The sequence below is a fragment of the Aquarana catesbeiana genome, linkage group LG12 (assembly GCF_042186555.1).
Source record: "Aquarana catesbeiana isolate 2022-GZ linkage group LG12, ASM4218655v1, whole genome shotgun sequence".
Classification (NCBI taxonomy): Eukaryota; Metazoa; Chordata; class Amphibia; order Anura; family Ranidae; genus Aquarana; species Aquarana catesbeiana.
In genome coordinates this window covers 62,299,320-62,324,130 of record NC_133335.1, presented here as the reverse complement: position 1 = coordinate 62,324,130, position 24,811 = coordinate 62,299,320, and the positions used below count along the sequence as shown (strand labels likewise).

Genomic DNA, 24,811 nt, shown 5'->3' with positions numbered 1-24,811 from the left:
TAATGCTTGACCCAGAAGATTCTATTTATTAGACAGCTAAAGCAAGACAGACTAGAAAAGAAAGCTTTTTGTTCATTCACATTGCACAGATGTTGACAGATGTTGACCACTCATCATGATCTGCAGGCCCGGTCAACAGATCCTTGTCTGGTAGCTGTGGCTTATGCCATTTTCAGTGCGGAAAGAAAGGAGGGTCTTCTCGTGTGGCAGCTGTCTTAACTCCTAACGGCATTCTCATTTTTTTTCAATTTTAACTAGAAAGGAAAAAAGTATGCTTAGTCAAACATTTGTGAAAGCAATCCATAATTGAAGTATAAAATGTTCCTTACGGGGTGAGGTAATGCCTAGCTGTCATCCAGACCTTCAAAGCATACATTGTTTTTATTTCAAGGTGCACCAAAATGAAGCAGAAACATTTCTGTTCCAACTCATGAGTTTCAACATATCATCTTCTCAACTCATTTTACATGGTTGGATACCCTTTACTCTAAAGTCAGCAGGTAGTCTAACCTTTACAATGGCCTTAAATATTTAATCATGCAGACCATTGCATTCTTTGCTATTGAGAAGGAAGTGGTACAATACATGCAGATGTACTATGAAAAGCATGGTAAATATGTAGTTGATTTACTTATATCTAATTAAATCCTTTGGCTACCATTCACCTTCTTAAACGTACTGAATCTAAGCCAATGAAAACACAGATGTGTGTTCTGTGATTCAGGCTCCACCCTCTCTTTGATCTTACTGCAAACTCATCAAAGCATACTGAACCAAAGCAAGGTTATACAGCAGAGATTCATTTGACATGAAACTGAAGTCAAACCCAAAAGCCCCGTAAAAAGTTTGATGGATGATGATGATGTTTACTTACCATCTTTTGTTGTGCCTACCACCAACCTGTAGGAAAAAAAAACATTTCTTAGAGCGGAGCAAACTAGAGGAATCAAACACAGCAAAACAGCAATGCAAGAGAAATGAGGAAGTACGAAGTACAGTATTATAGCCCCAATATAATAATCTTTTAATTGGTCTGACTCAGAATACTAAGTTTGGATGGCATGGGTGAGATATATAAAGGGATCCAACACAAGAAGGTCACCCACAAATCTTTTTTAATTAGGTGAGCATGTAAAACATACAGGGGAACCATTGATGAGTTTTAGCCCACCAGGGCCTTAGTCATAGTCGCCATGGGTGGTTGTGGTAGGCACATCATTGCATCTTGAACTTCTTTACTGAATACTCGTAAAATAAATCTGTGCTTTGCACATTCTGGACAAAGCATCAGGTTTACTTTAAAGTTGCCTTCCAAGACAGATCATAATCACCTTTCTTTTGCTTCCTTGCATTTTTCTATTTTGGCCATGAGAACAAGGTGTTCAAGCCATGTGTAAGCTCCAAATCAGTCTCAGTTGGCACTTACATATAGTCGTAAGGCTTTCTCTAAACCCACATATGACAGCACTGGGTGTCTCAGCAGCCAGATACAAAAAAACTAGTGCCAGGTATTTTTTTCACCTGGCAGAGTAGGTGTGAAAGTAAAGTCAATATAAGCTGTTGCAGGTGCTGGTATTAAAACTATAGGCAAAGCATGGGTTGACTTTAAGCTTTGATAACCAGAAGTATGAATAAGCCTTTGACATCGTCAGCAGAATCTTCATAGAAAGGAGCTACATTGGGGTGTACAGAACAAAGCAGCAATACAATTTATGAAGCTTCCCGAAGATAATATCAGAAATGACATATGGCAAGCACCAAAAATGAATCAAACTTCAGTTTAATAATGCCAAATTACTAATATATTAATCCTGATTGCTTGTTATAGATCACAATTTTCATTAAGAAATGATTCCAACTGTATGAAGTGGACAACTTTACAGCGCTTAATTTGCAATATAAATTCTATTATGTAAAGTTGCAAGGGCAACAACATTAGGGACCCCTAATGTAGCTTATAAGGTCAGTTTTCATGTTAATATAATCACATTTGGATCTGCCCATAAACCTGAGAAACTGTAGTCATTTTGTAGGAGGATATAGCCATATGCTAAAAATCAGAGCTATAACTGAAAACAGCATAAATGGCTACAAATCATGTATAAGAATGCAATTTGCCTCAATTATATATCTAAATCATTTTCCTTGAGTGAGGGAAAGAGTAGCTAGTCTAGTCAGCATAGGTTAAGAATAATGTCACCCAGTACTTACTGTGTATCGTGTCCTTCCAGGAGTTGGCGATATGTGGCAATTTCCTGTTCAAGACGTATTTTTATGTCTAGGAGCTGTTTGTACTCAAAGTTCTGACGTTCCATGTCTGATCGCAGATTACCGAGTTGTGCCTCTAAATTGCCAATGTGTGCCTGTATTTGTGCCAGTTGTACACCATACCGCTGTTCTGTATCTGCGAGGGTTCCTTCTAGGGATGATTTCTATGGACAGACAGAACACGATTCATTATAAACCAGCATGTAAACTATCAACTCTTAGCTACCATAAACCTATCAATTTGGTCTCTACTGTGAATCGAAAACCAATTTGAGGTTACCTGAGTAATGGTGGCATTGTTGTAAGCATGATGACACCAAGGCCTTCAAGCACAATGCTGCCATACAGAAGTATTCACTATACCTGAGGAACCTGCAAGTTTTTGTTTTATAGCAGTTAACTTCCTAAAAATCTTAAATGCAGTCTGTAGTGCAACTAATAAGGCTTCTTAATCTACAAAGTTTCCGATTCAAATAACTTGACATTTGTAGCAACTTGACTTTTGTAGCAACTTGACCTTTGTAGCAACACACTGCTGCCACAGCATCATATTTGCAACTTTCCTTTAAGAGATTTCCCCTCACTTCATAAAATGAGAGGAAATCTTCCTAAAAGGGCTCTCAACCTTACCTGACCCATAAGATAAAGTGTTCCTAACATGAAGTGAGGGGAAATCTTCCCAAAAGGGCTTTCCACCTTACCTGACCCATCCGATATCAAAAATCAAAAGGTTTCACTAGAGGTGGACTTTACATTTTGTAGCCAAGTAATAATAGACATTGAATGATTTTTAAATCAGCAGGACTGTAAGAGAAGTGGATTGTATATAGGCACCCTAGATCCTGAATACATCCTATGACCATCACTTTGATGAGAATATATTGTCGGGTGGGCTAGATATCTCCTAGCTTTCAGATGCCTACAAGCCAGAAAACCATACTAATAGGGTACAGGTGTGCCGGAGCATGCTGGAACTTAGCAAGATATTTTGATAGACACATCATTTGCTAATGCTCCACTTTCACATGTTCTCAATGGCCCAAAACAAAAAGCAATATTCACTTACCATACTAAGTTGGGACTGTAGCTCTATCTCCAAGCCTTGAAGTGTGCGTCTGAGATCTGTGATTTCTGTCTTGCTGGTCTGTAGCTGTTCTGTGTGTACGACGACTTGCTTGTTTAATTCATCAGTCTACAGCAGCAAATAAGACATTTGTAAAATAAGCATTACACTGCTAGAATTTGCTCTTCCTCCTTAACAAGTGTCAAATGGATCTCCTTACCTTGCTGAAGAACCAGGCTTCAGCATCCTTGCGATTCTTATCAGCCATATGTTCATACTGTTCCCTCATGTCATTCAAAATCTTTGTCAGATCTATACCTGGTGCCGAGTCCACTTCAACACTGAGTTGTCCACCAGTTTGTCCAATGAATGAGTTTAATTCCTACATGAGTAAAGAAACTCGTTTAAACCATGAATCATAACATGAATGCATCAAACAACAAATCCATTAGCAATCTTTCTGCCATGATACATTTCACATTTCTCTATGCAGTTCAGTATAGACATGAATGAGATGACTTCCTATTTGATTTAAACCATTTCAACACCTTTGAGTGAGGGATTGTGCCTACAGTACACAGAAATGTAACATAAAATTTATTTTGGATCTATATATCAACAGACTAAATATTGCTCTGTGGGCCTTAATCTCGCAATGTAGATCATTTTGCATCATCTACAGAAAATAGTGAAATTATTTTTATTTGATGAATATTTGAATGATCTTGACATGGCTGGATACATTTTGATAAAAGGAATGGGTGGCTGCACACTGAGGTAGTGATGAATCTCTTTATTGTAAAATCCGTAACATGAACGACACCACGGGACAGGCAAACAGGTAAAGGTAGACGTGTTTCACACAGCGACGCTGCGCTTATTCATAGGTAATGAACAAGCGCAGTGTCGCTGTGTGAAACACATCTACCTGTACCTGTTTGCCTGTCAGGTGGTGTCATTCATGTTACGGATTTTACAATAAAGAGATTCATCACTACCTCGGTGTGCAGCTATCAATTCCTTTTATCCATATTGCACGGCCAGTGAGCCGAGGATAGCACCCCTGGGAGGAGTCCATTCCCCAGCCTACCTGGTTTCATCACTCACCCGGAGTGGCATTTTCTTTTCCTATTGTTTGGATACATTTTGAGCTTGAAGAATTATTTTGTTGAAGAATATGTCACATACCACACAGATTTTTTTCCTTTTTTATTTATTTTTTCATTCTTGGTTAATATAGTATGAGATGTGATTTACAGATCTGATTGTAAAACACATTACATAAAACCAGGGATTTTTTTTCAGCGGGAACATGGGGGGAACACAGTTCCACCACCTCCAGCACTGAATGTATGTAATGGCAAGGGGTGCTGGGGTGTGCTGGAGAGTCTATTGATGCTGGCTGCTGGGGGATCTATTGCTCTTGGAGGGGATCTATTTTGCATGGTGGAGGTCTATTATTGTTACTGAGGGGGGCTTATGTTGCTGATGGGGTCAGTTGTTGCTGAAAGGGAACTACTGTTGTGGGAGGGATCTATTGTTGCTGGCTGTTGAGGGATCTATTGTTGCTGGACTGCATCTATTTTACATGGCAGTCTATTGTTGCTGGGGAGGTCTATTGTTGCTGGTGGGGGGGAACTATTGGTGTTGGTTGGGTTTATGTTGCTGGGGGGTCAATTGTTGCTTGAAAGTATCTACTGTTGAGGTAGTGTTCTACTGTTGCTGGCTATTGGATAGTCTATTGATGCTGGGCTGATGCTGGGAAATCTGTTGTTGCTACTGAGGTCTTCTATTGTTGTTGGGGTCCATTGTTGCCGGGGGTCTATTGTTGCTGGGAGAATCTATTGTTGCCGGGAAGGGTCTATTGTTGCTGGGAAGGGTCTATTGTTGCTGGGAAGGGTCTATTGTTGCTGGGAAGGGTCTGTTGTTGCTGGGAAGGGTCTATTGCTGCTGGGGATATACTATACTGCTTTTCTTGTTATTATTAACAAATTCCATACAAATTACTTATCACCACAAAATGATACTTGGTTCTGTAGTCACTAAAACAGGCAGTACTGGGAGGTTGGTAGAGGGTGGAACCAAGGGATGTTGCTCAGAGGTGGGAAGGGGGGCAGAGACAAGAAGTGACTCAGAAGGGGGGATTTCCTGCACCTATTCTCTGAGGCAAAAAGCCCTGCATAAAACACAGGGTCAGTCTTACCTCCTCATGGTTCTTCTTTAGGTAGGCCAGTTCCTCCTTCAGGTTTTCAATCTGGAGCTCCAGGTCAGTTCTGGCCAGGGTTAGCTCATCCAGCACTCTACGTAGTCCATTGATGTCGGCTTCCACACTCTGGCGAAGAGCAAGCTCATTCTCAAACCTTAAAGAAGACAAGTTTGATAGGGATCATGTAACATCTTCACCAACATTTGAATTTCAGATCCACTTTCATAAATGTATTCTATCCTGTTAAGTTTCTATTATGATTAGTCCTGACTATTTGTAGCCATGTGTTGTACAACTAGATGGAAATTAAATGATTAGATTATATTTAGAAGTGGAATAGGTTTCAATGAAAATAGTTGGCAAATAGTCAACATTTTAAGCATTGCTGTTAAATTACTGTGATCGGACTTCTGGTGTCAAAAGCCTCATAATTTTTATAGTTATTATTTTGTGAAAATTGTTTTTTATTAAGTTTTAGATAATAAAAAGTAACATAGGTTTGCTTAATTTGCAAAATACAGCATACTGTATATGACATTGTGAATATGGTAAGGCAAAAAGCATGCATATTCCTGCCAATTAAGTAACAATAAATTAAGGCGTGGTGTCAACATTAAAAACTGCTTTCTACCCAAGGTTTCCATCTAACATCAAAGAAAGACCTAGTAGCTGCTTTGTGTGAATACATTTTATCAAAAAAGTAAACATTCACTAGGTTAATGACTTCGGAAGGGTTCGGTGCCAGATTCTGTCTCCAGTGCCTTGCAAGGATAGTTTTAGCTGCTAGTAACACATATATTACAAGAGTTCTGAAATTATGGGGAAAGAAGTCAATACCCAAGTGCAGGATTGCTAAACTGGGATCTGGTTTAGTTAATCTACCTGTTAAATCTGAAAGTATCATGAATCTTTTTCTGCAGAAGCTAGTAATAATCTTGCATGTTCAAAAAATGTGGATTAAAGTCCCCACTTGACCATACCCTCTCCAACAAAGGAAGGAGTTAGTAGCTGAAAATTTGGACAAATGATATGGGGTCAAGTACCAGCGTGTGAGTGGTTTTTGCATTAACTCCAATGTGTGACACAATGGGGGTTATTTACTAGGGATGAGCTTCGTGTTCGAGTCGAACCCATGTTCGACTCGAACATCGGCTGTTCGATCGTTCGCCGAATTGCGAACGTTATGGGCCGTTCGCGCTAAATTCGTGTGGCGCGTCACGGCCCATAATTCACTGCGGCATCGCAGTGCATTGCTGGCTGATGATTGGCCAAGCATGCACTATGACCCGCATGCTTGGCCAATCACAGCGCCGTCAGTAGAGAGAGCTGTAATTGGCCAAAGCCAGGGTGGCTTTGGCCAATTATGGCTCAGGGGATTTAGTACACACCCCACACTATATAAGGCCGCCTGCACGGCGGCCCTGTGTAGTGTGTGTTCCGGTGTGCTGAGAGATAGAGAGAGAGAGAGACAGTGTCATTTGATTTGAGTTAGATAGATTAGGCAGAACAGTCAGTCAGTTAGCTGCACTTACAGTGTATTGTGTATATATATGCATCCCAGGTGTTGCATATATATATATACACTGTATTCAGTTTAGCTAGATCCGTTCCTGTTATCTTCTATCTAGACTATTTACATTTAATGCAGTGCGTCCTGCTCACAGTGTTCAGCTAGATCCGTTCCTGCTATTTACATTTAGTGCAGTGCGTCCTGCTCACAGTGTTCAGCTAGATCCGTTCCTGTTAAATTCCTACTGACAGGCAGGCTTGTCTGGTTACAGTATATAAAGCTACCTGAAGAAAATTACAGGTGTTCTATTTGATCCTATTAGTACCACGGTCAGGCAGCTAGACTATTTACATTTAGTACAGTGCGTCCTGCTCACAGTGTTCAGCTAGATCCGTTCCTGTTATCTTCCTACTGACAGGCAGGCTTGTCTGGTTACAGTATATAAAGCTACCTGAAGAAAATTACAGGTGTTCTATTTGATCCTATTAGTACCACGGTCAGGCAGCTAGACTATTTACATTTAGTACAGTGCGTCCTGCTCACAGTGTACAGCTAGATCCGTTCCTGTTATCTTCCTACTGACAGGCAGGCTTGTCTGGTTACAGTATATAAAGCTACCTGAAGAAAATTACAGGTGTTCTATTTGATCCTATTAGTACCACGGTCAGGCAGCTAGACTATTTACATTTAGTACAGTGCGTCCTGCTCACAGTGTTCAGCTAGATCCGTTCCTGTTATCTTCCTACTGACAGGCAGGCTTGTCTGGTTACAGTATATAAAGCTACCTGAAGAAAATTACAGGTGTTCTATTTGATCCTATTAGTACCACGGTCAGGCAGCTAGACTATTTACATTTAGTACAGTGCGTCCTGCTCACAGTGTTCAGCTAGATCCGTTCCTGTTATCTTCCTACTGACAGGCAGGCTTGTCTGGTTACAGTATATAAAGCTACCTGAAGAAAATTACAGGTGTTCTATTTGATCCTATTAGTACCACGGTCAGGCAGCTAGACTATTTACATTTAGTACAGTGCGTCCTGCTCACAGTGTACAGCTAGATCCGTTCCTGTTATCTTCCTACTGACAGGCAGGCTTGTCTGGTTACAGTATATAAAGCTACCTGAAGAAAATTACAGGTGTTCTATTTGATCCTATTAGTACCACGGTCAGGCAGCTAGACTATTTACATTTAGTACAGTGCGTCCTGCTCACAGTGTTCAGCTAGATCCGTTCCTGTTATCTTCCTACTGACAGGCAGGCTTGTCTGGTTACAGTATATAAAGCTACTTGAAGAAAATTACAGGTGTTCTATCCCAGCTTAGTGCAGCTACAGGCCATTAGTATGTCTGGAAGGCCAAGAAGGAGAGGCAGACAGTCACAAGCCAATAAGAGAGGGCAAGCAGGCTCTGTGTCTAGTGCTGGTCGTGGAGACGGTGCATCCTCATCAGCACGTGGCCATGGGACACGCTTGGCCTTTTTTTCGGCAGCTGGCCGCGTTGAGCCGCAACATGCGGAAGACTTGGTCGAGTGGATGACCAAGCCGTCCTCATCCTCCTCATCCTCTCTCACCCATGCCCAGGGTGCTTTGTCTGGCAAAGCAGCGGCCTCTTCCCTCAGCTCAATGTCATCAGTGACTCCTTCCCTAGCTCCACCATGTCCTCATGAGGATTCCCTCGAACTGTTTGACCACAGTGTTGGGTACATGCTCCAGGAGGATGCCCAGCGTTTGGAAGGCTCTGATGACGATACTGAGCTCGATGAAGGCAGTAACATGAGCGCGGACAGAGGGGGTGCCCAAGAAGGACAGCAATCTGGCAGTCATGCTCCCCCTGCTGCAGCATACTGCCAGGTTTGCTCCAGTGATGAGGAGGGAGGGGATGATGAGGTCACTGACTCAACGTGGGTGCCTGATAGGAGAGAGGAGGAGGAGGCGGCAGCACATCACCAACGAGGCAGGATGCCCTCCAGGGGCCAGCCTAAGGGCAGCACATTGACTGCATCACACCCCAAAGCTCCACATGTGCAGGGCGCTGCAGTCTCTGCGCGTTATTCAAAAAGTTCTTTGGTGTGGGCCTTTTTTGAGACGAGTGCATCAGATCGCACCGCTGCTATTTGCAACATATGTCTCAAGCGTATCTCGCGTGGCCAAAACATCTCCCGCTTGGGTACCACATGCTTGACCAGACATATGTTGACCTGCCATGCAGTTCGTTGGCAAGCGTATCTAAAAGACCCACACCAAAGAACAAAGAGGATCTCTCCTTGCTCCTCATCAGCTGAGATTTCCAACCCCACTAGACCTTCAGTCCTCTCTGAGACCTGCAGTGAGAGGAATGAAGGTGTAGAATTAGGTGTGTCACAGCCAAGTACTTGTGGGCAATCTGCTTTTGGTACACCGACGTCAGATTGTACCAGGCAAATTTCCCTGCCCCAGCTGCTGCACCGCCGAAAGAAGTTTGCTCCCAGCCATCCACATGCCCAGCGGTTGAATGCTAGCTTGGCAAAATTGCTAGCACTTCAACTGCTGCCTTTTCAGTTGGTAGACTCTGCCCCCTTCCGTGAGTTTGTGGAATGTGCGGTTCCTCAGTGGCAGGTACCCAAACGCCACTTTTTCTCACGGAAGGCGATTCCGGCTCTCTACCGGCATGTGGAAGGCAATGTCCATGCCTCGCTGGACAGGGCGGTCAGCGGTAAGGTGCATATTACCGCTGACTCATGGTCCAGCAGGCATGGACAGGGACGTTACCTAAGTTTCACGGCGCATTGGGTGACTCTGCTGGCAGCTGGGAAGGATGCAGGACAAGGTGCAGTAGTGTTGGAGGTTGTTCCGCCACCACGCCTCCAAAATGCTGATTGTGACACACCTCTCTCCTCCACCCCCTCCTCTTCTTCTTCCTCCATGGCCTCTTCCTCGGAACCAGCGGTGCTCCGTAGGCGTTCAAGGGGCTACGCAAGTACGCAGGCCAAAAGATGCCATGCGGTGCTTGAGCTGGTGTGCTTGGGGGACAGGAGCCACACTGGGGCAGAGGTTCTGTCAGCTCTGCAGGGGCAGGTTCAGAGGTGGTTGACGCCACGCCAACTTAAGGCAGGAATGGTGGTTTGCGACAATGGCACCAACCTCCTCTCTGCCCTCCGACAGGGACAAATGACCCATGTGCCCTGTTTGGCTCACGTCCTTAACTTGGTGGTGCAGCGGTTCTTGGGCAGGTACCCGGGCTTACAGGATGTCCTGAGGCAGGCCAGGAAAGTCTGTGTGCATTTCCGCCGGTCATATAATGCCAGTGCTCGGCTGACGGACCTCCAAAAGGAGTTTAACCTGCCCAAGAACCGCCTAATCTGTGACATGCCCACCAGGTGGAACTCAACGTTGGCCATGCTGCAGCGGCTGCACACGCAGCAGAGGGCCATCAATGAGTACCTGTGCGACTATGGCACCAGGACAGGGTCAGGGGAGCTTGGTTTTTTTTCCCCACGCCAGTGGGCCATGATCAGGGATGCATGCACTGTCCTGTCACCATTCGAGGAGGCCACAAGGATGGTGAGCAGTGACAGTGCATGCATCAGTGACACTGTCCCCCTTGTCCACCTGTTGGAGCACACGCTGCGTGGAATAATGGACAGGGCACTTGAGGCAGAACAGAGGCAGGAAGAGGAGGACTTCCTTAGCTCTCAAGGCCCCCTTTATCCAGACAGTGTTCCTGCGTGCCCGCCGATCACACAGGAAGAGGACGAGGAGGAAGAGGAGGAGGAGGAAGATTGTGTCAGTATGGAGGTGGAGCCTGGCACTCAGCATCAGCAGCAGTCTTTAAGGGATCAGTCCCAAGAAACACATGGACTTGTACGTGGCTGGGAGGAGGTGGCTGCGGACCATGTCGTTCTTAGTGACCCAGAGGACTCCGGACCGAATGCCTCAGCAAACCTACGCTGCATGGCCTCCCTGATCCTGCAAAGCCTGCGTAAGGATCCTCGTATTCGTGGTATCAAGGAGAAGGACCAATACTGGCTGGCAACCCTCCTTGATCCACGTTACAAGGGTAAGGTTGCGGACCTTATCTTGCCATCGCAGAGGGAGCAGAGGATGAAACATCTTCGGGAGGCCTTGCAGAAAGGTCTGTGCAACGCGTTCCCAGAGACTGGGAGGTTACAAACTCCTGTTTCTGGACAACGTGTTGCTGAGGCTTCGGTCAGTCAAAGAAGGAGCGGTGGAGAAGGTGGCCGTCTGACCGATGCGTTCAGACAATTTTTTGGTCCGCAGCCCCAAGGTATGATCGGTTCCAGCAACCATCGCCAGCGTCTGTTTTACATGGTGCAGGAATACCTAGGGGCAAGATCAGACTTGGACACCTTTCCCACCGAAAATCCTCTGGGTTACTGGGTCTTGAGGATGGATCACTGGCCAGAGCTTGCACAGTATGCAATTGAGCTACTGGCCTGTCCTGCATCCAGCGTTCTTTCGGAACGCACATTCAGTGCTGCTGGAGGCGTGGTAACCGATCACAGGGTGCGTCTGTCCACCGACTCGGTCGATCGGCTGACCTTCATAAAAATGAATGAGTCTTGGATCACCACCAGCTACCAAGCACCTGATGCTGATGTAACCGAATAATTTTTTTTGAAATCTCAGATCCCTTCAAAGACTGCCTATGCTGATGCTGAGTGACTATCCCTGAGTAATTATCCTCTTCCTCCTCAATCATCACGCTGATAGCTTGTAAGAACATTTTTGGTTCTGGGCGCCACCACCAGTGCCTAAGGCACAATTTTTCAGCCCCTGTTTAACAGGGGCGTGTAATTACAATTTTTGATGTAATACTTTGCAGCAGGGCTCGTTCCTGCATTCCAACTAGAGTGTCTGTGAGGGGTTGCAGTGTTGTGGCACCAGCACCAGTGCCTAGGGCCCAATTTTTCTGCCCCTGTCTAACAGGGGCGTGTAATTACAATTTTTGATGCAATACTTTGCAGCAGGGCTCGTTCCTGCGTTCCAACTAGAGTGTCTGTGAGGGGTTGCAGTGTTGTGGCACCAGCACCAGTGCCTAAGGCCCAATTTTTCTGCCCCTGTCTAACAGGGGCGTGTAATTACAATTTTTGATGCAATACTTTGCAGCAGGGCTCGTTCCTGCGTTCCAACTAGAGTGTCTGTGAGGGGTTGCAGTGTTGTGGCACCAGCACCAGTGCCTAAGGCCCAATTTTTCTGCCCCTGTCTAACAGGGGCGTGTAATTACAATTTTTGATGCAATACTTTGCAGCAGGGCTCGTTCCTGCGTTCCAACTAGAGTGTCTGTGAGGGGTTGCAGTGTTGTGGCACCAGCACCAGTGCCTAAGGCCCAATTTTTCTGCCCCTGTCTAACAGGGGCGTGTAATTACAATTTTTGAAGCAATAATTTGCAGCAGGGCTCGTTCCTGCGTTCCAACTAGAGTGTCTGTGAGGGGTTGCAGTGTTGTGGCACCAGCACCAGTGCCTAAGGCCTAATTTTTCAGCTCCTGTTCAACAGGGGCATGTAATTACAATTCTTGATCTAATATTTCACAGCAGGGCCCTGTGAGGGCTTACAGTGTTGTGGCCACAGCAACACCTAAGGCCCAAATTTCTGCTGAGTATATAGGGCAGGACCCTACTTTCAAACATCTAACTTACAAACGACTCCTACTTGCAAACGGAAGGAGACAACAGGAAGTGAGATGAAATCTACCCCTAGGAAGGGAAATTCTCTCCTGTAAGAGTTAATATGGGAAAACAATTTCTCCTTTCCACTGATGCTTTCCAATCCTTGTTCCACAAAAAAACCCAAATTTTCAAAAAACATTTTTCATTGGGACAAAAAAGTGAGGTGAAATCTTCTGAAGAGGAGGAAAGACAGCAAAACAAATGTCACAGGGGTGATAACCCTTCCCTATGTTTTCCAAAAAGCTTAGAAAAGATTTTTTGGCTGGAGCTAAACACGTTAAAAATGTTCAAAATTACAAACAGATTCTACTTAACAACAAACCTACAGTCCCTGTCTTGTTTGCACCGCCTGTATACTGCTGTTCAGAGTATATAGGGCCTGGTGGCCCCACACCTTTCCTTATTTTAATTTGGGTGCGGGGTTCCCCTTAATATCCATACAAGACCCAAAGGGCCTGGTAATGGACTGGGGGGTACCCATGCCGTTTGTCTCACTGATTTTCATCCATATTGCCATGACCCGACATGACATTAAACCCGCAAGCAGTTTTAAATGAGATTTTTTCCTTTAAAAATGACATTTGGTGCAGGGACTGTTCTAAACATGGGAAACATGCGTCACTTTACAGGCATACTATAGACACCCCCCAGGTACGATATTTAAAGGAATATTTCACTTTTTTTTTTTTACTTTAAGCATCATTAAAATCACTGCTCCCGAAAAAACGGCCGTTTTTAAAAGTTTTTTTTGCATTGATACATGTCCCCTGGGGAAGGACCCGGGTCCCCAAACCCTTTTTAGGACAATACCATGCAAATTAGCCTTTAAAATGAGCACTTTTGATTTCGAACGTTCGAGTCCCATAGACGTCAATGGGGTTCTAACGTTCGTGCGAACTTTCGGTCCGTTCGCGGGTTCTGGTGCGAACCGAACCGGGGGGTGTTCGGCTCATCCCTATTATTTACTAACGGCAACTCCACTTTGCACTACAAGTGCACTTGGAACTGAAGTCACTGTAGATCTGCGGGGGACATGCAAGGAAAATAAAAAACAGCATTTTTGCTTGCACAAGATTGAATGATAAAATCAGCAGAGCTTCCCCTCATTTCAGCGCTTCCCTTCAGATCTACTGTGATCTACAACTACTGCACTTACAAGTGCACTTTCAAGGGTACTTGCAGTGCACTTGTAGTGCAGAGTGAATTTGCCTTTAGTAAATAAACCTCAATGTGATGTGGTGTAATTACAGTTGATCGCCACAACCCATTGTTTAGTGGAGTACTCTTTTTGGAGGTCTTTTTCCCATTTTAGCATAGAGGGAGGTATGGTAAATTTAATTTTCTGTTGAAGAGTATTGCAAAAAAGAGAGATTCCCTTGTGTGAGGTATAGGGAGAGGTAAGATATTTCCATATCTCTTCTGAAATTGTTATGCTTGGAGGGGGATGCTTATAGAAGAAACTTGTATAGGTGAAGCTGGAGGTTGTAGGTATCCCATAGTCCTTAATTAGGCGATCCAAAGCCAGAGGAGGAGGTCATTTTGATATAGGTCCTCCAACCATTATATACCAACTTCCCTCCATTGTCTGACTGAGATGTAAGGGATGAGGTGTTCTAAAACGTCTACAGTTATTATTTTGTAGGAACATTTCAGAAAATGGCCCTCACAAGCCTCAGTCTTCTGATATTTGTTCCCTCCCGCTATCAGCTGCACCAGAACAAGGTGGCTTATGGAATATAGCGTCTTGTGAACTGATACTTCAGGCTTATTTAGTACAGTAATACAAAGAGCTATGATCATACTAATGAGAATCTTAAGCCTCGTACACACGATCAGATTTTCATCTGGGAATTGTGTGATGACAGACTGTTTGCCTAAAATCCGACCATCAGTACGCTCCATCCGACAATTGTTGGCCAACTTTCCGCCAACAAATGTTAGATGGCAGGCTAGTAAATTTTCGGCAGACAATGAATGTTGTCAGATTTTCCTATCGTGTATACACAAGTTCGTCACACAAAAGTCCACAGTACAAACACGCATACTCGGAAGCAAGGACGAGCCGGAAGCGGTCGGTCTTGTAAACTAGCGTTCGTAATGGAGAATTAACATTTGTGACGTGGCAAATTCTGAAATCTCTAAATGCAGCGCACAATTCTCTTCTTCTTTACTGAGATAATAATGAAGCTGCTTTGCTGGTGATACCGATGGAGTTCTGCCAAACATATTTTCAAAGGCTTTATTTTTCTAGTGATAAAGGGTAATATTATTATGCTTTTTTTTTGGGGGGGGGGGGTTTGGCCAAGTTACCACAACACTATTATCCTGTAGATTTTAATCTCAAAGATAATACTATGTTGGCGTCCCTTGCTAATTTTACATTGAATTTTTGAAAATGTTTTGAAAACAAATAAAATTAGACATGCTATCTGCCAATAGAACTTAACCAAAAGATGCATCCTATGCATCCAAAAATATAGAAAATATAACAATAATATATCATTATTCAACCAAAAAATAAAATAAATGCCCATATATAGGGGGTCAACAATGCCAAGAGTTGGTGAAAGCAGGGGTCCGTCATCCAGAGATAATTCCAAAAAACATCTGGATTATTCTCCTGGAGCTCCCGCAGCAAAGGCATATGACATAATTGGTCACAATTAATAAAGCAACCAATTTTTGGTCCAAGAAATCCTCCTCCTCCTCTTCCTGGACTGGACTTGGGTCAAAGCAATAACTCCAAGGCCAATAATAACACCTTATCTCCTCTGATTCCGCAACATGGCTGGTTCACAAATGGCCATGCAGAAACAAACTGAAAAGCACGAGATGAAAAGTGCGAAATGAAAAGCGCGATGAAATTAGCAGAAGGAGCAGAAAGGGTGGCACCTGACAATTGAACTTCCTCTTTATCGTCTCATAGTACGTCTAGTGCGTCACTACGGTCGTGTTTGTTGGCCGACAATTGTGTACCATTTGTATGCAAGACAAAATCCAGGCACACGCCCTTCAGACAAAAGTCTGATGCTTTGTCTGCGCAAAATCCGATCGTGTGTATAAGGCTTTATTCTAGGATTAACCAATTTTACGTTGTGTTTACCAGAACGTTATAAACTTAAAAAATAATCTCCCTTTTATCGCTTTTATAGGTTGCTATAACCTATGAGTGTACATTTTATAAAGTCTCTCGACAGTTAATATGTTGGTAAAAATTTTTATTTACAATAATAACAGTGTCCTTCCACAGATTGTACTGTAAATGCAGTCCCATATTGACACAGGAAACATTATTTGCTGATTCATTTGCTTGTACTCAGGTGTGGCCGGAGGGAACATATCAGCTGACCAGGACATCAGCCAAAATCTCTGGAGCACACAATGCCTGCTGCTTGGTGTTCATACTCCCTTTAAGAGATCAGACATGAATTAAGTAGAACTGGCCATGTTGTCTATGGGATATAATGTACGCAGGAACTGCACAGTTTCATTCAGTGATATAACTATATGGTTAGGCACCTAAGCCCACAAGCCTGTGCATCAGCAATGTAGGTATGTTAAGGTCACTTAAAGCCAAAGGTCATGTTTTATCATTATTGTGTCTAGTTGCTATGTAACTGCTTACTCATTAACTTGATTGAGGTTGTGTGATTCCAGTATTGTCCAGTGATATGAGTCAATCCACTCAAATCTGTTATCTCAAGCCTTCCAATTTCCTGTTTTTTTTTTTTCCACGTCTGATAGGCAAACTGCACATGTTTCTGACCTTCTGTGCATCCTACATAGTGTAAGATTTTTCAAATTTGACTAGCATGGGGGAACAGGGAATCTTTGGCCTGGGTGGCTAATACAAACAACTAGCCGGTTCATAGTAGGGACAAGTTTCTGTGGGCTAAAGAATGTGTACCATGCAAAGTGTGCCATCATCCATTGATGGTCATTGTCCAAGGTAAGTGTTCCTTAGGCTCCGTTCACACCTAAGTGTACTGCAGCGACACCTGATGCGCCACGGGTTTTGTGTTAGCTTTTTTTGTGGCTTGTTTTTGGAGCGGCATAATTCATTTGCATGAGCCCCCCTCCACTCCAAAAATGCGCCAAAGAAGCTCATGTACCAAATTTTGACAGAGAGCCAGGCGCATTTGCCGTTGCGTTTTTATGCAACAAATAGCTGCAAAATTGCACCACGTTTGGGGTTCCATTAAGAAGTAATGGCATCACAGACACATCCAGCGTTTTCCTGGGACTCTGGAATTGTGGGCAGAATCGCATGATTCTGCTCAGATTTCACTATGCTTAGGTGTGAACAGGGCCTTAAGGACATGGTTTATTGTGGCACAACCTTTCACATCTTTTGGTATCAGCTTCCCTTGCGGCTCTCGGGATACACTTACATGACATCTCAGAGAAATAAAGATAATTGGTGCTGGAGGACTTTCCTCTGCCAGATGCTATGGTTGCAGGTCTGAAGGGGGAGTAGCTAGCTGTATAATACTTTGCACATGTCACTGACTGCAGCTCCCTCTGTAATCAATACCTGAATTATGAATTATCAAGACTTCCAAACCAACATATCTCATTTCTTTCACCCCCAGCTCAGTCCTCCCCTGTGACCAAGGTTCCACTTTAAATTGCATATTTACATACATGCAAAATCCCCTCAACCTACCTCAGTAGCCTTCTGAAAACACTAAGCTTACAACTGGTGGGTCTGTACTTATCCCCTGCAACCTCCTGGACCATCTACAGTTCAGGTGGTTAAAAATCCTATGCCATAGACTTGAATGAGATATTGCTCTTGATAGAAACATACATCTCATTTACTTTATGGAACGCTGGTGTACAAGTACAAGCAGCCCTACACTAGATTAGTACAGTTTTAGTAAATTTGATAAATTAGGCTCATCACTGCTGATTAATAAAAAAAGGAAGGAGTGAGTGTTTATATTTTGTGATTTTCTCAAGGAAGTGGTTCTAAAGCCTAAATATTTTTTACCTTAATGCATTCCTTGCAAAATGTTTAGGCATCGATTTTGGTCCCTCACCCCCACCCCCCTCCTTATACTTATCTGAGACCTCATTCGATCCAGCACCGTGCACATCTGCTGCTCCTCTATCCCCTCACTTCCATGTCTCAATAGTTTTGCTGGGGCACTGGGAGCCATTGGGAGCCATTTGGAGTCACTCTGCACATGCTCAGTTCGGTGTGTTTTTTTTTTTCTTTTCTTGGGAGAGTGCATATGATCAGCACAGGGCCAATCAGCAAAGTCCAGACAGAAAGTCAGTGATCATGCAGCCTCATAGGACAGTCAGAGTAGAATAAAAAACTCCTCCTACAAGCTTTAACCAGACAGTGATAGAAGTCACAAGACTGCTATATACTGCTGATGAGATATTTAGCCGTTTATATTTACTATATAATTGCATTTTCATGTTCGGTGTACTGTGGGAGACCGGATATAGTAAATGCAGGGTCCTGGGTTTAGCAACACTTTAAAACGATGCCCTCCAGCGGTGAGCTGTCACCACTGACAGGGCTTCTATCTTCACCCAATCTTCCTTCCAGGTTTGCGGGCTCCAGTCCTTTGATTGGACAAGCTGCTGTTCACGGCACAGGGCTCTAAAGGAACTTTACGGTAAGTCGTTCCTTCAGAGCACATGCGTCAGTGACATCACCTGGCAGCTTCACAACTAAATATCTCCTAAACAGTGCACACTTAGGAGATATTTACAGTACCTATACTGTACAGTACCTATAGGTAAGTTTTACAATAGGCTTACCTATGGGTAAAAATTGTCCATGGGAGTTTACTCCCACTTTAAGCTGACGATACACACATAGATTTCTTTAGTTCAGCGTGCGGGCTGAATGAAAGAAATTAAACATGTTCCTCTATGCATGCTTAACTGTGCAGATGGCAAATCTCCCATGGTCTGATGCAGTCGTTGTCCAGCTGTCAATTTGCCACTTCTTTGATTTTCAACTAAAGCATGTTGGGCAGAGTGGTGACGATAAGTCCACTGCGCATCAAATTTCATCCAGTTTACTAGGGGGCGGCCAAAGTTTGCTCAGTGTATGGCCAGCTTTAGTTTTCTTAAATGCCCACTATAATTCAGTGGTACTGATATAGCTTCCAACAATCCCTAATTTGAAGGAACTGTCCCTCTTTGGAAATAAAGAATACTTTTCTTCCTCATTGCTCCTCAAATAGTTCTTTTTTTTAGTCTGATTTATAGACAACTTTTTATTTATTATTTACCAAAAAGTGTTATATCTCAATAGACCTTTCATCTAACATCTATTTTGTTGCACTTGTTATTTTAAAGTAGAACTTCACCCTAAAAGGAAGTTCCACTGATGCTCCTCCTCCCCCCTCCTCTAACACTTTTTGGAGTTTCTTTGAAAGGGGCAACTATTTCTAGCAGGTACCCACTGCCACCTCCAATGGAATTGCCTAGGTGATCCCATCTCCAACCTCCTGGTACATTACAGGTCCCAGGAGGCTTTAGGACCATTCACAGGGTGCAGCACAGTGACTCTAACGAGTCAAAGCAGGCTTCCCACAGTGCTGCCAGATCCCCAAAGACCTGCAAGGAACTAGCCCCGATGAGGCCAGTGCTGGATCCCTGGACTGGTAAATGTTACAGTATTAAAAAAAAAAAAAAAACAGAAGAACCTCTAATAAGCCAGTACAACTAGTATAACTGAAAAGCAGTGGTGAAAAAAAGCACTTGTGGGTTTAAGCAATCAATTTTTTCTTCAGCTTGTGTAGCCAAGGCCGGCCATAGACGGTTTGAATCTTGGCTGATTCAGCAGGAACCGGCCAAGATTCGAACCATGTGTGGGAAGGCTGCATGTACCAAGTTGATTGATTCACTTGCGATGATCACGGTCTTCTCCCGGCAGTGATGGCTTCACCCGCCATTTTAATGTGGTTTAAAAGAAACACTTTTTCCATGCCGATTGAAGAAGCTTTGCATTCAACACTTCTGGGAGTGCCAGATTGCTGAATCCCCCGACATGCGCTGTGATCTGTTCTGCTGAACCCTACGTCACTACTATGTCCTGTAATGATGTAGCAGGTGGTGGAAGGAACCATAGTCTGCAGTGGGAGGACTAGCCATTAAACACACCTGAAAGTATAGAGTGCCCATTGCTTTGCAGGAGAAAAAAGATTGGAGGAATGGGTGGTGGAATAGGTGAGTAGAAAGCCTCTTGCATTCCAGTTGGTGCTGTCCTACATTCTTTAACCAAACAATTAAAACACTTTAAGCCTTTTTCAGCCTAAAACAGCAGCTCTCATAAATCAGTGAGCTGCCAAGAAAACTTAAAGATTCATCAAATATCAAAGTCCTAGAGTACTAAAGTATGTCCTACTTACTTAGTTCTGAAGTCATCAGCTGCCAGCCTGGCATTGTCCACCTGCAGGACAACCCTGGAGTTGTCAATGGTAGCAGCAAGGATCTGAAATGCAATAAAAGGTCACATTTAGAGAAGCCTGTCAGAATACTTCTACCATTTCATTTTTCTGCTGATAAAAACCTCACCTCACCTGTCCTCAGTACAATTTAACAGTAAAAAAAGACCTTGACATATGACAGAACATAATAAATGACGCAGTAACAAATTGTGGTTGTTTCAGGCTATGACACACCCAACAGTCAAGGAGCATAGCAACAAGAAAAAATGAACTCTGTTTATATAAGAAGTAAGTGGTTGTCAGTAAAGATTGTTAGAGACCTCTACGATACTAGGTTTCCTAATTACGAATTATAGGAATTAGTCCGCCAGGTCTCAGTGACTTTACTGGCAAGATCGTTGCGCTTCAGTGCCTAGCTCTGGTCACCTGCCGTGTCAGCTATGAATAGGATCCAATTTCACCTTTAGGACTGTTTAATTTAAGTTATGGAGAATGGGAGAGGTAGGAGGAGAGGTGAACGGTCTTCCTCTACCAGGTGTGGGATTGCATGGTAGGACGAAACTAAGTATGGAATTATTTCAATGATGGAGTCTCATTGTCTTAAAAGAGGTCAAAGAGAACTCAGGCCTCCAGACTCCATATGTATCTGAAATATTAGGTGAAATAATCCTTTCATTTGTTATCGCCCCCATCCCCTTTTCAACTACATAAGCAGGTACTTTGTTTTTAATAGGTCCAACAGTTGATAACGATGAATTCTGTTCATGACCAGGGTGTTTTTTCAGCGGGAAGGTGGGGGAAAGCAGTTGCAGCACCTCCAGCAAAAAATGTATATATTGGCAAAGGGGGGTGGGGCATGTTGGAGGGTCTATTGATGCAGACTGCTGGAGATCTATTGTAGCTGGGGGTTGTAGTGTTGCTAGAGGGATCTACCATTTCAGAGGGATCTATTTTTGCTGCCGGGGGATCTTTTGCTTCGGGGGGTCCACTGTTGTGGGGGGTTCTATTGATGCTGCCTGCTGGGGGTTCTATTGTTGCCACCAGGGATCTTTTGTTGCTGGGGCAGATCTATTGTTGCTGGGGGTGTATTTTGTTCCTGGGGTAGGGTCTATTGTTGCTGGAGGGGGGTGTTTATTTTCATTAACCAATTCCATACAAAAAACAACTCCACAAATTGAAAGGAGCGGTACTAGGAGGTGGATGGGGGGGGGGGGGGGTGAAAACAAGGGACGGTGCTCAGAGGTATGTCAGGGTGAAAAGAGTACCTGCACCTAATCTTTGAGAAAAAAAAGCTCTGAGGGTGACCATACTAAGTCATTAGGCTTATTAGCCTACTTGTTCTGGTCTATGTACTATAAGAAATTATGGTGATTTCAAGCATACAGTAGATATATCTAGATATATTTTACTGTATAGTGCAGAAGCTTGGCTAGGGCACATAATGGTTGGATGAGCACAATTAGCATGCAAGCTAAACAAAAAAGAGAGCGCACGAAAACAACAGTAGAAGTAAAAACACGATAAATGCACCATATACATTAATAGGTGTTGTTCAATATTTAAACTGGCTGTGAAAGTCATTGGAAACCCATATACAATTCTAGACAAATAGGTTTCAGTGTGTACAAATATGGGCAAATGTAGACAGGCACTCAATGAGGCTTAAAATTCTGGCTTAAACAGTCTAAAAACCACAACACCCAACAGTTTGGGCAATAAAGCCCCTGTTTACCACTTTCAAAGATTTCAATTCCGGGAGGCACTTTTAAAACCCATCAAGAGTCATCTTTTTGCAATGCATAATCCCCAAGAGAGTCTAATTTAAAAAATTTTGGATAAATATTAGTACATTGGAAAGACTCCCAGCAAAGGTAATACAACCTCAACCTAATATAACAAGGCAATACTGTATTTGGCATAGCTCCCAAATGGCCCTCTTTTGAAACCCCACCCCTCTTTGCTCTTCTTCTGTCCTTCTTTTGTTATCTTATATTGCACTAAACATTTTCATTTAACCTCAAAATTATTAGATTGCTTGTTTTTAACCACTAGTGTAAATGAAAAGAAGTGGTTAAAAAAACATCTCTGGTTTTAAACAATCATCCTTGTGTGTGAAGTCTTCCTGGTCCGTGGAACTAAAGGCGTGGTGGTGGGGATGTGCCCTTTTGTCTGTAAGCTTTTGTATAAAAAAAGTATCCCTCTTTCCCATAAGGAGAAAGTTGGGAGCTATCCCTGATGGTTCTATACGGTTCAGGAAGATCATTGTAGAAGAGTATAACCTGCTGCTTCTTTGTAGGCTTATAAACCTGTTCTTCTAGTTTTCTTGTCCCTTCCTTAACCTTTCTGGTACTGAGCAGTTATAAGCTGCATACAAGACTCTACTATGGAAAGAAGCATTTGTTCTATTCTTAAGCCTTTTTTTTTTTTTACTGTATCTGTTTATAATTTAATAAAGACTGCGTAGTCCTTAGGCTGGCTATTCGTTATATACATTTCTTGTACAATTTACATTAGATTTAACAAAACAAAACCTAAACACGTTTAATTTGTATGTATACAGGCAGTCCCTTTGCTCTACATAGTTGAAGGAAATTGAATATGAAGATTGTATAATGTATGGCCAGCCTTAGTCAACCCAATTAAGCATCCCTACAGATATTTAGAACCGTGCCACCAGTTCTGAAAACAGTTAAGTGCCAGTATGCACTAACAACCTGCAACTGGTAGTGAATTCTAGCACACGTAGTTCTCCAACGCCTACTGTTACTCACCTAACTTATCTATTTTGTATTGGACTGTTATCATATGTTTAATAATGTATAATTCAGCATATTACATCCTGTTACATATTAAGCTCCTAGCCACATCCGTTCATGGTAATAATTAACTTTATGAAATATGTTAGATACAAGAGGAATTATACAATAGATAGAACATAGTGAATGTGGGAGAGTAGTAGATGCAAGAACAGAAGTCCCAGCAGAGATGTAGAAAGTTCAGATTAGGTGAATTAACAACCATTAGTATGTTAGCTGTTCTTTAGTATAACTAAAAACCATCACATATGTAGACAAGGCTGTTGCAAAATTACTTTTGTCACTAGGAGAGTGTTTAACCTCTCACGTAAAAATTAGATCATTTTTATGCATAATGTATACAATGTAAGTTGATTCACTTAAACTGGAGAGTGCAAAATCTGGTGCTACTACCTTCAGTTTGTTCCATTAAACTTTGACAAAGAAAACTAAAAGCTGATTGGTTTCTATGCCGAGCTGCGCCAGATTTTGCACTCTCCAATTTTAGCAAATCAACCCCCATATGTCATGATAAAAAGGAAAAGACAAGCATCGTCTCACCTTATCTCTGAGGTCCTCGATGACCTTGAAGTAGTGGCTGTAGTCTCTGGTTGGGCTGGGTCCTTGCTTCTCGTACCACTCCCGGATCTTCACCTCTAGGTCTGAGTTGGCCGTTTCCAAAGAACGCACCTTGTCCAGGTAGGAGGCCAGGCGGTCGTTGAGGTTCTGCATGGTCTCCTTCTCACTGCCAGACAGCAAGCCATCCCCTGACACGCTGACACTGTAGCTGCCTCCATACCCGCCACCAGAGCTAAAGCCACCACCAGAGCTATAGCCGCCACCAAAACCACTGCCTAGACCACCACCGTATCCAGAGGAGACCAAGCGGGCAGAAGACACGGAAACACCTTGCCCCCCATAGCCACCGTGGACACTTGGGGATTTGAAGGACACCCTCCCACCACCGAGGCCACTACCCACGCCCCGGTAGGAGCTGCTGTAGGTGGTCTGACGAATGCTCTGGGACATGGTAGCAATAGCTGGCTGGAGTAGGTTTAGAGATGCAGATCACAGGAGTGTAACTGTTCTCTCTCTTCCAGCCTCCTTTTATTCTTCACTAACTGGGTGGTGCCAGAAAGCCTGATGGAATTTCACCGGCTTCTTCTACTCATGCCAAGCAACAAGAGACATTTCTCATTGGTCTGCTGGAAAGATCCCCCCTCTTTCTTTTAGCTGCCCTCGAAATTACTTTTTACACTAAACAAACACTGCATTTTCTTTTCCTCCTAAAGTTTAGACAAAAGAGTCGATTGAATCTCAGGTGGAGAGGGAGGGGGGAAACCGCTGAACTATACAAGAAACTTCCCCTGATTATGTTATGTTAAGATAAGTCGCTCTGTTTGCAGTTAACCCTCTTGTCAACCCTCTTGTCTAGGGATTATCCAAAGTCTATTCAGAAGATGAAGATAAATGTAATTTAATTAGGCGTGTTGGAGAAGAAAAGAACTTTATAAAACTTTTTTTTTTTTAAAGTACATTTGGAAATGTGACAAATAAAGAATCCTTTTACAGTAACTAAAGCTGGTCTTGCATAGAAAATTCTATTTTATGAACACGACCCCAGATAAAAGTCAGGGACCCAACCGGGCAACAAACTTTCTGTACTAATTTGCTGGCGTATAAAATAAAAAAAAAGCGAGGTGGCTGCATGTGATAATCCAGCTATAATGGATCAGATTTTCAAAACTGAGCAAATAACAATTGTGGGGGGGTAGGAGGAATATGACAATTATACATTTACCAGTTATAAATAAAACGTAAAACCAAGCTTGGTTCACATAGGCTCCTCACTATCTGTCAAACGATTTTCAGAGCGATTGCAGCATA

At 43.2% G+C, this 24,811-nt stretch overlaps 1 protein-coding gene across 1 annotated transcript; it reads right to left on the bottom strand.

Moving 5' to 3' along the window:
* LOC141114311 (keratin, type I cytoskeletal 19-like) lies at window positions 1–24,035 on the bottom strand. Its single transcript, XM_073607923.1, has 8 exons — window positions 23,486–24,035; window positions 20,091–20,173; window positions 5,535–5,691; window positions 3,552–3,713; window positions 3,335–3,460; window positions 2,212–2,432; window positions 875–900; window positions 1–254 (listed from the first exon to the last, which is right to left on the bottom strand). Exons 1-8 carry the CDS (start codon window positions 23,951–23,953, stop codon window positions 235–237), a joined length of 1,263 nt encoding a protein of 420 aa, XP_073464024.1. The 5' UTR covers window positions 23,954–24,035; the 3' UTR covers window positions 1–234.
* Window positions 24,036–24,811: the final 776 nt, after the last annotated feature.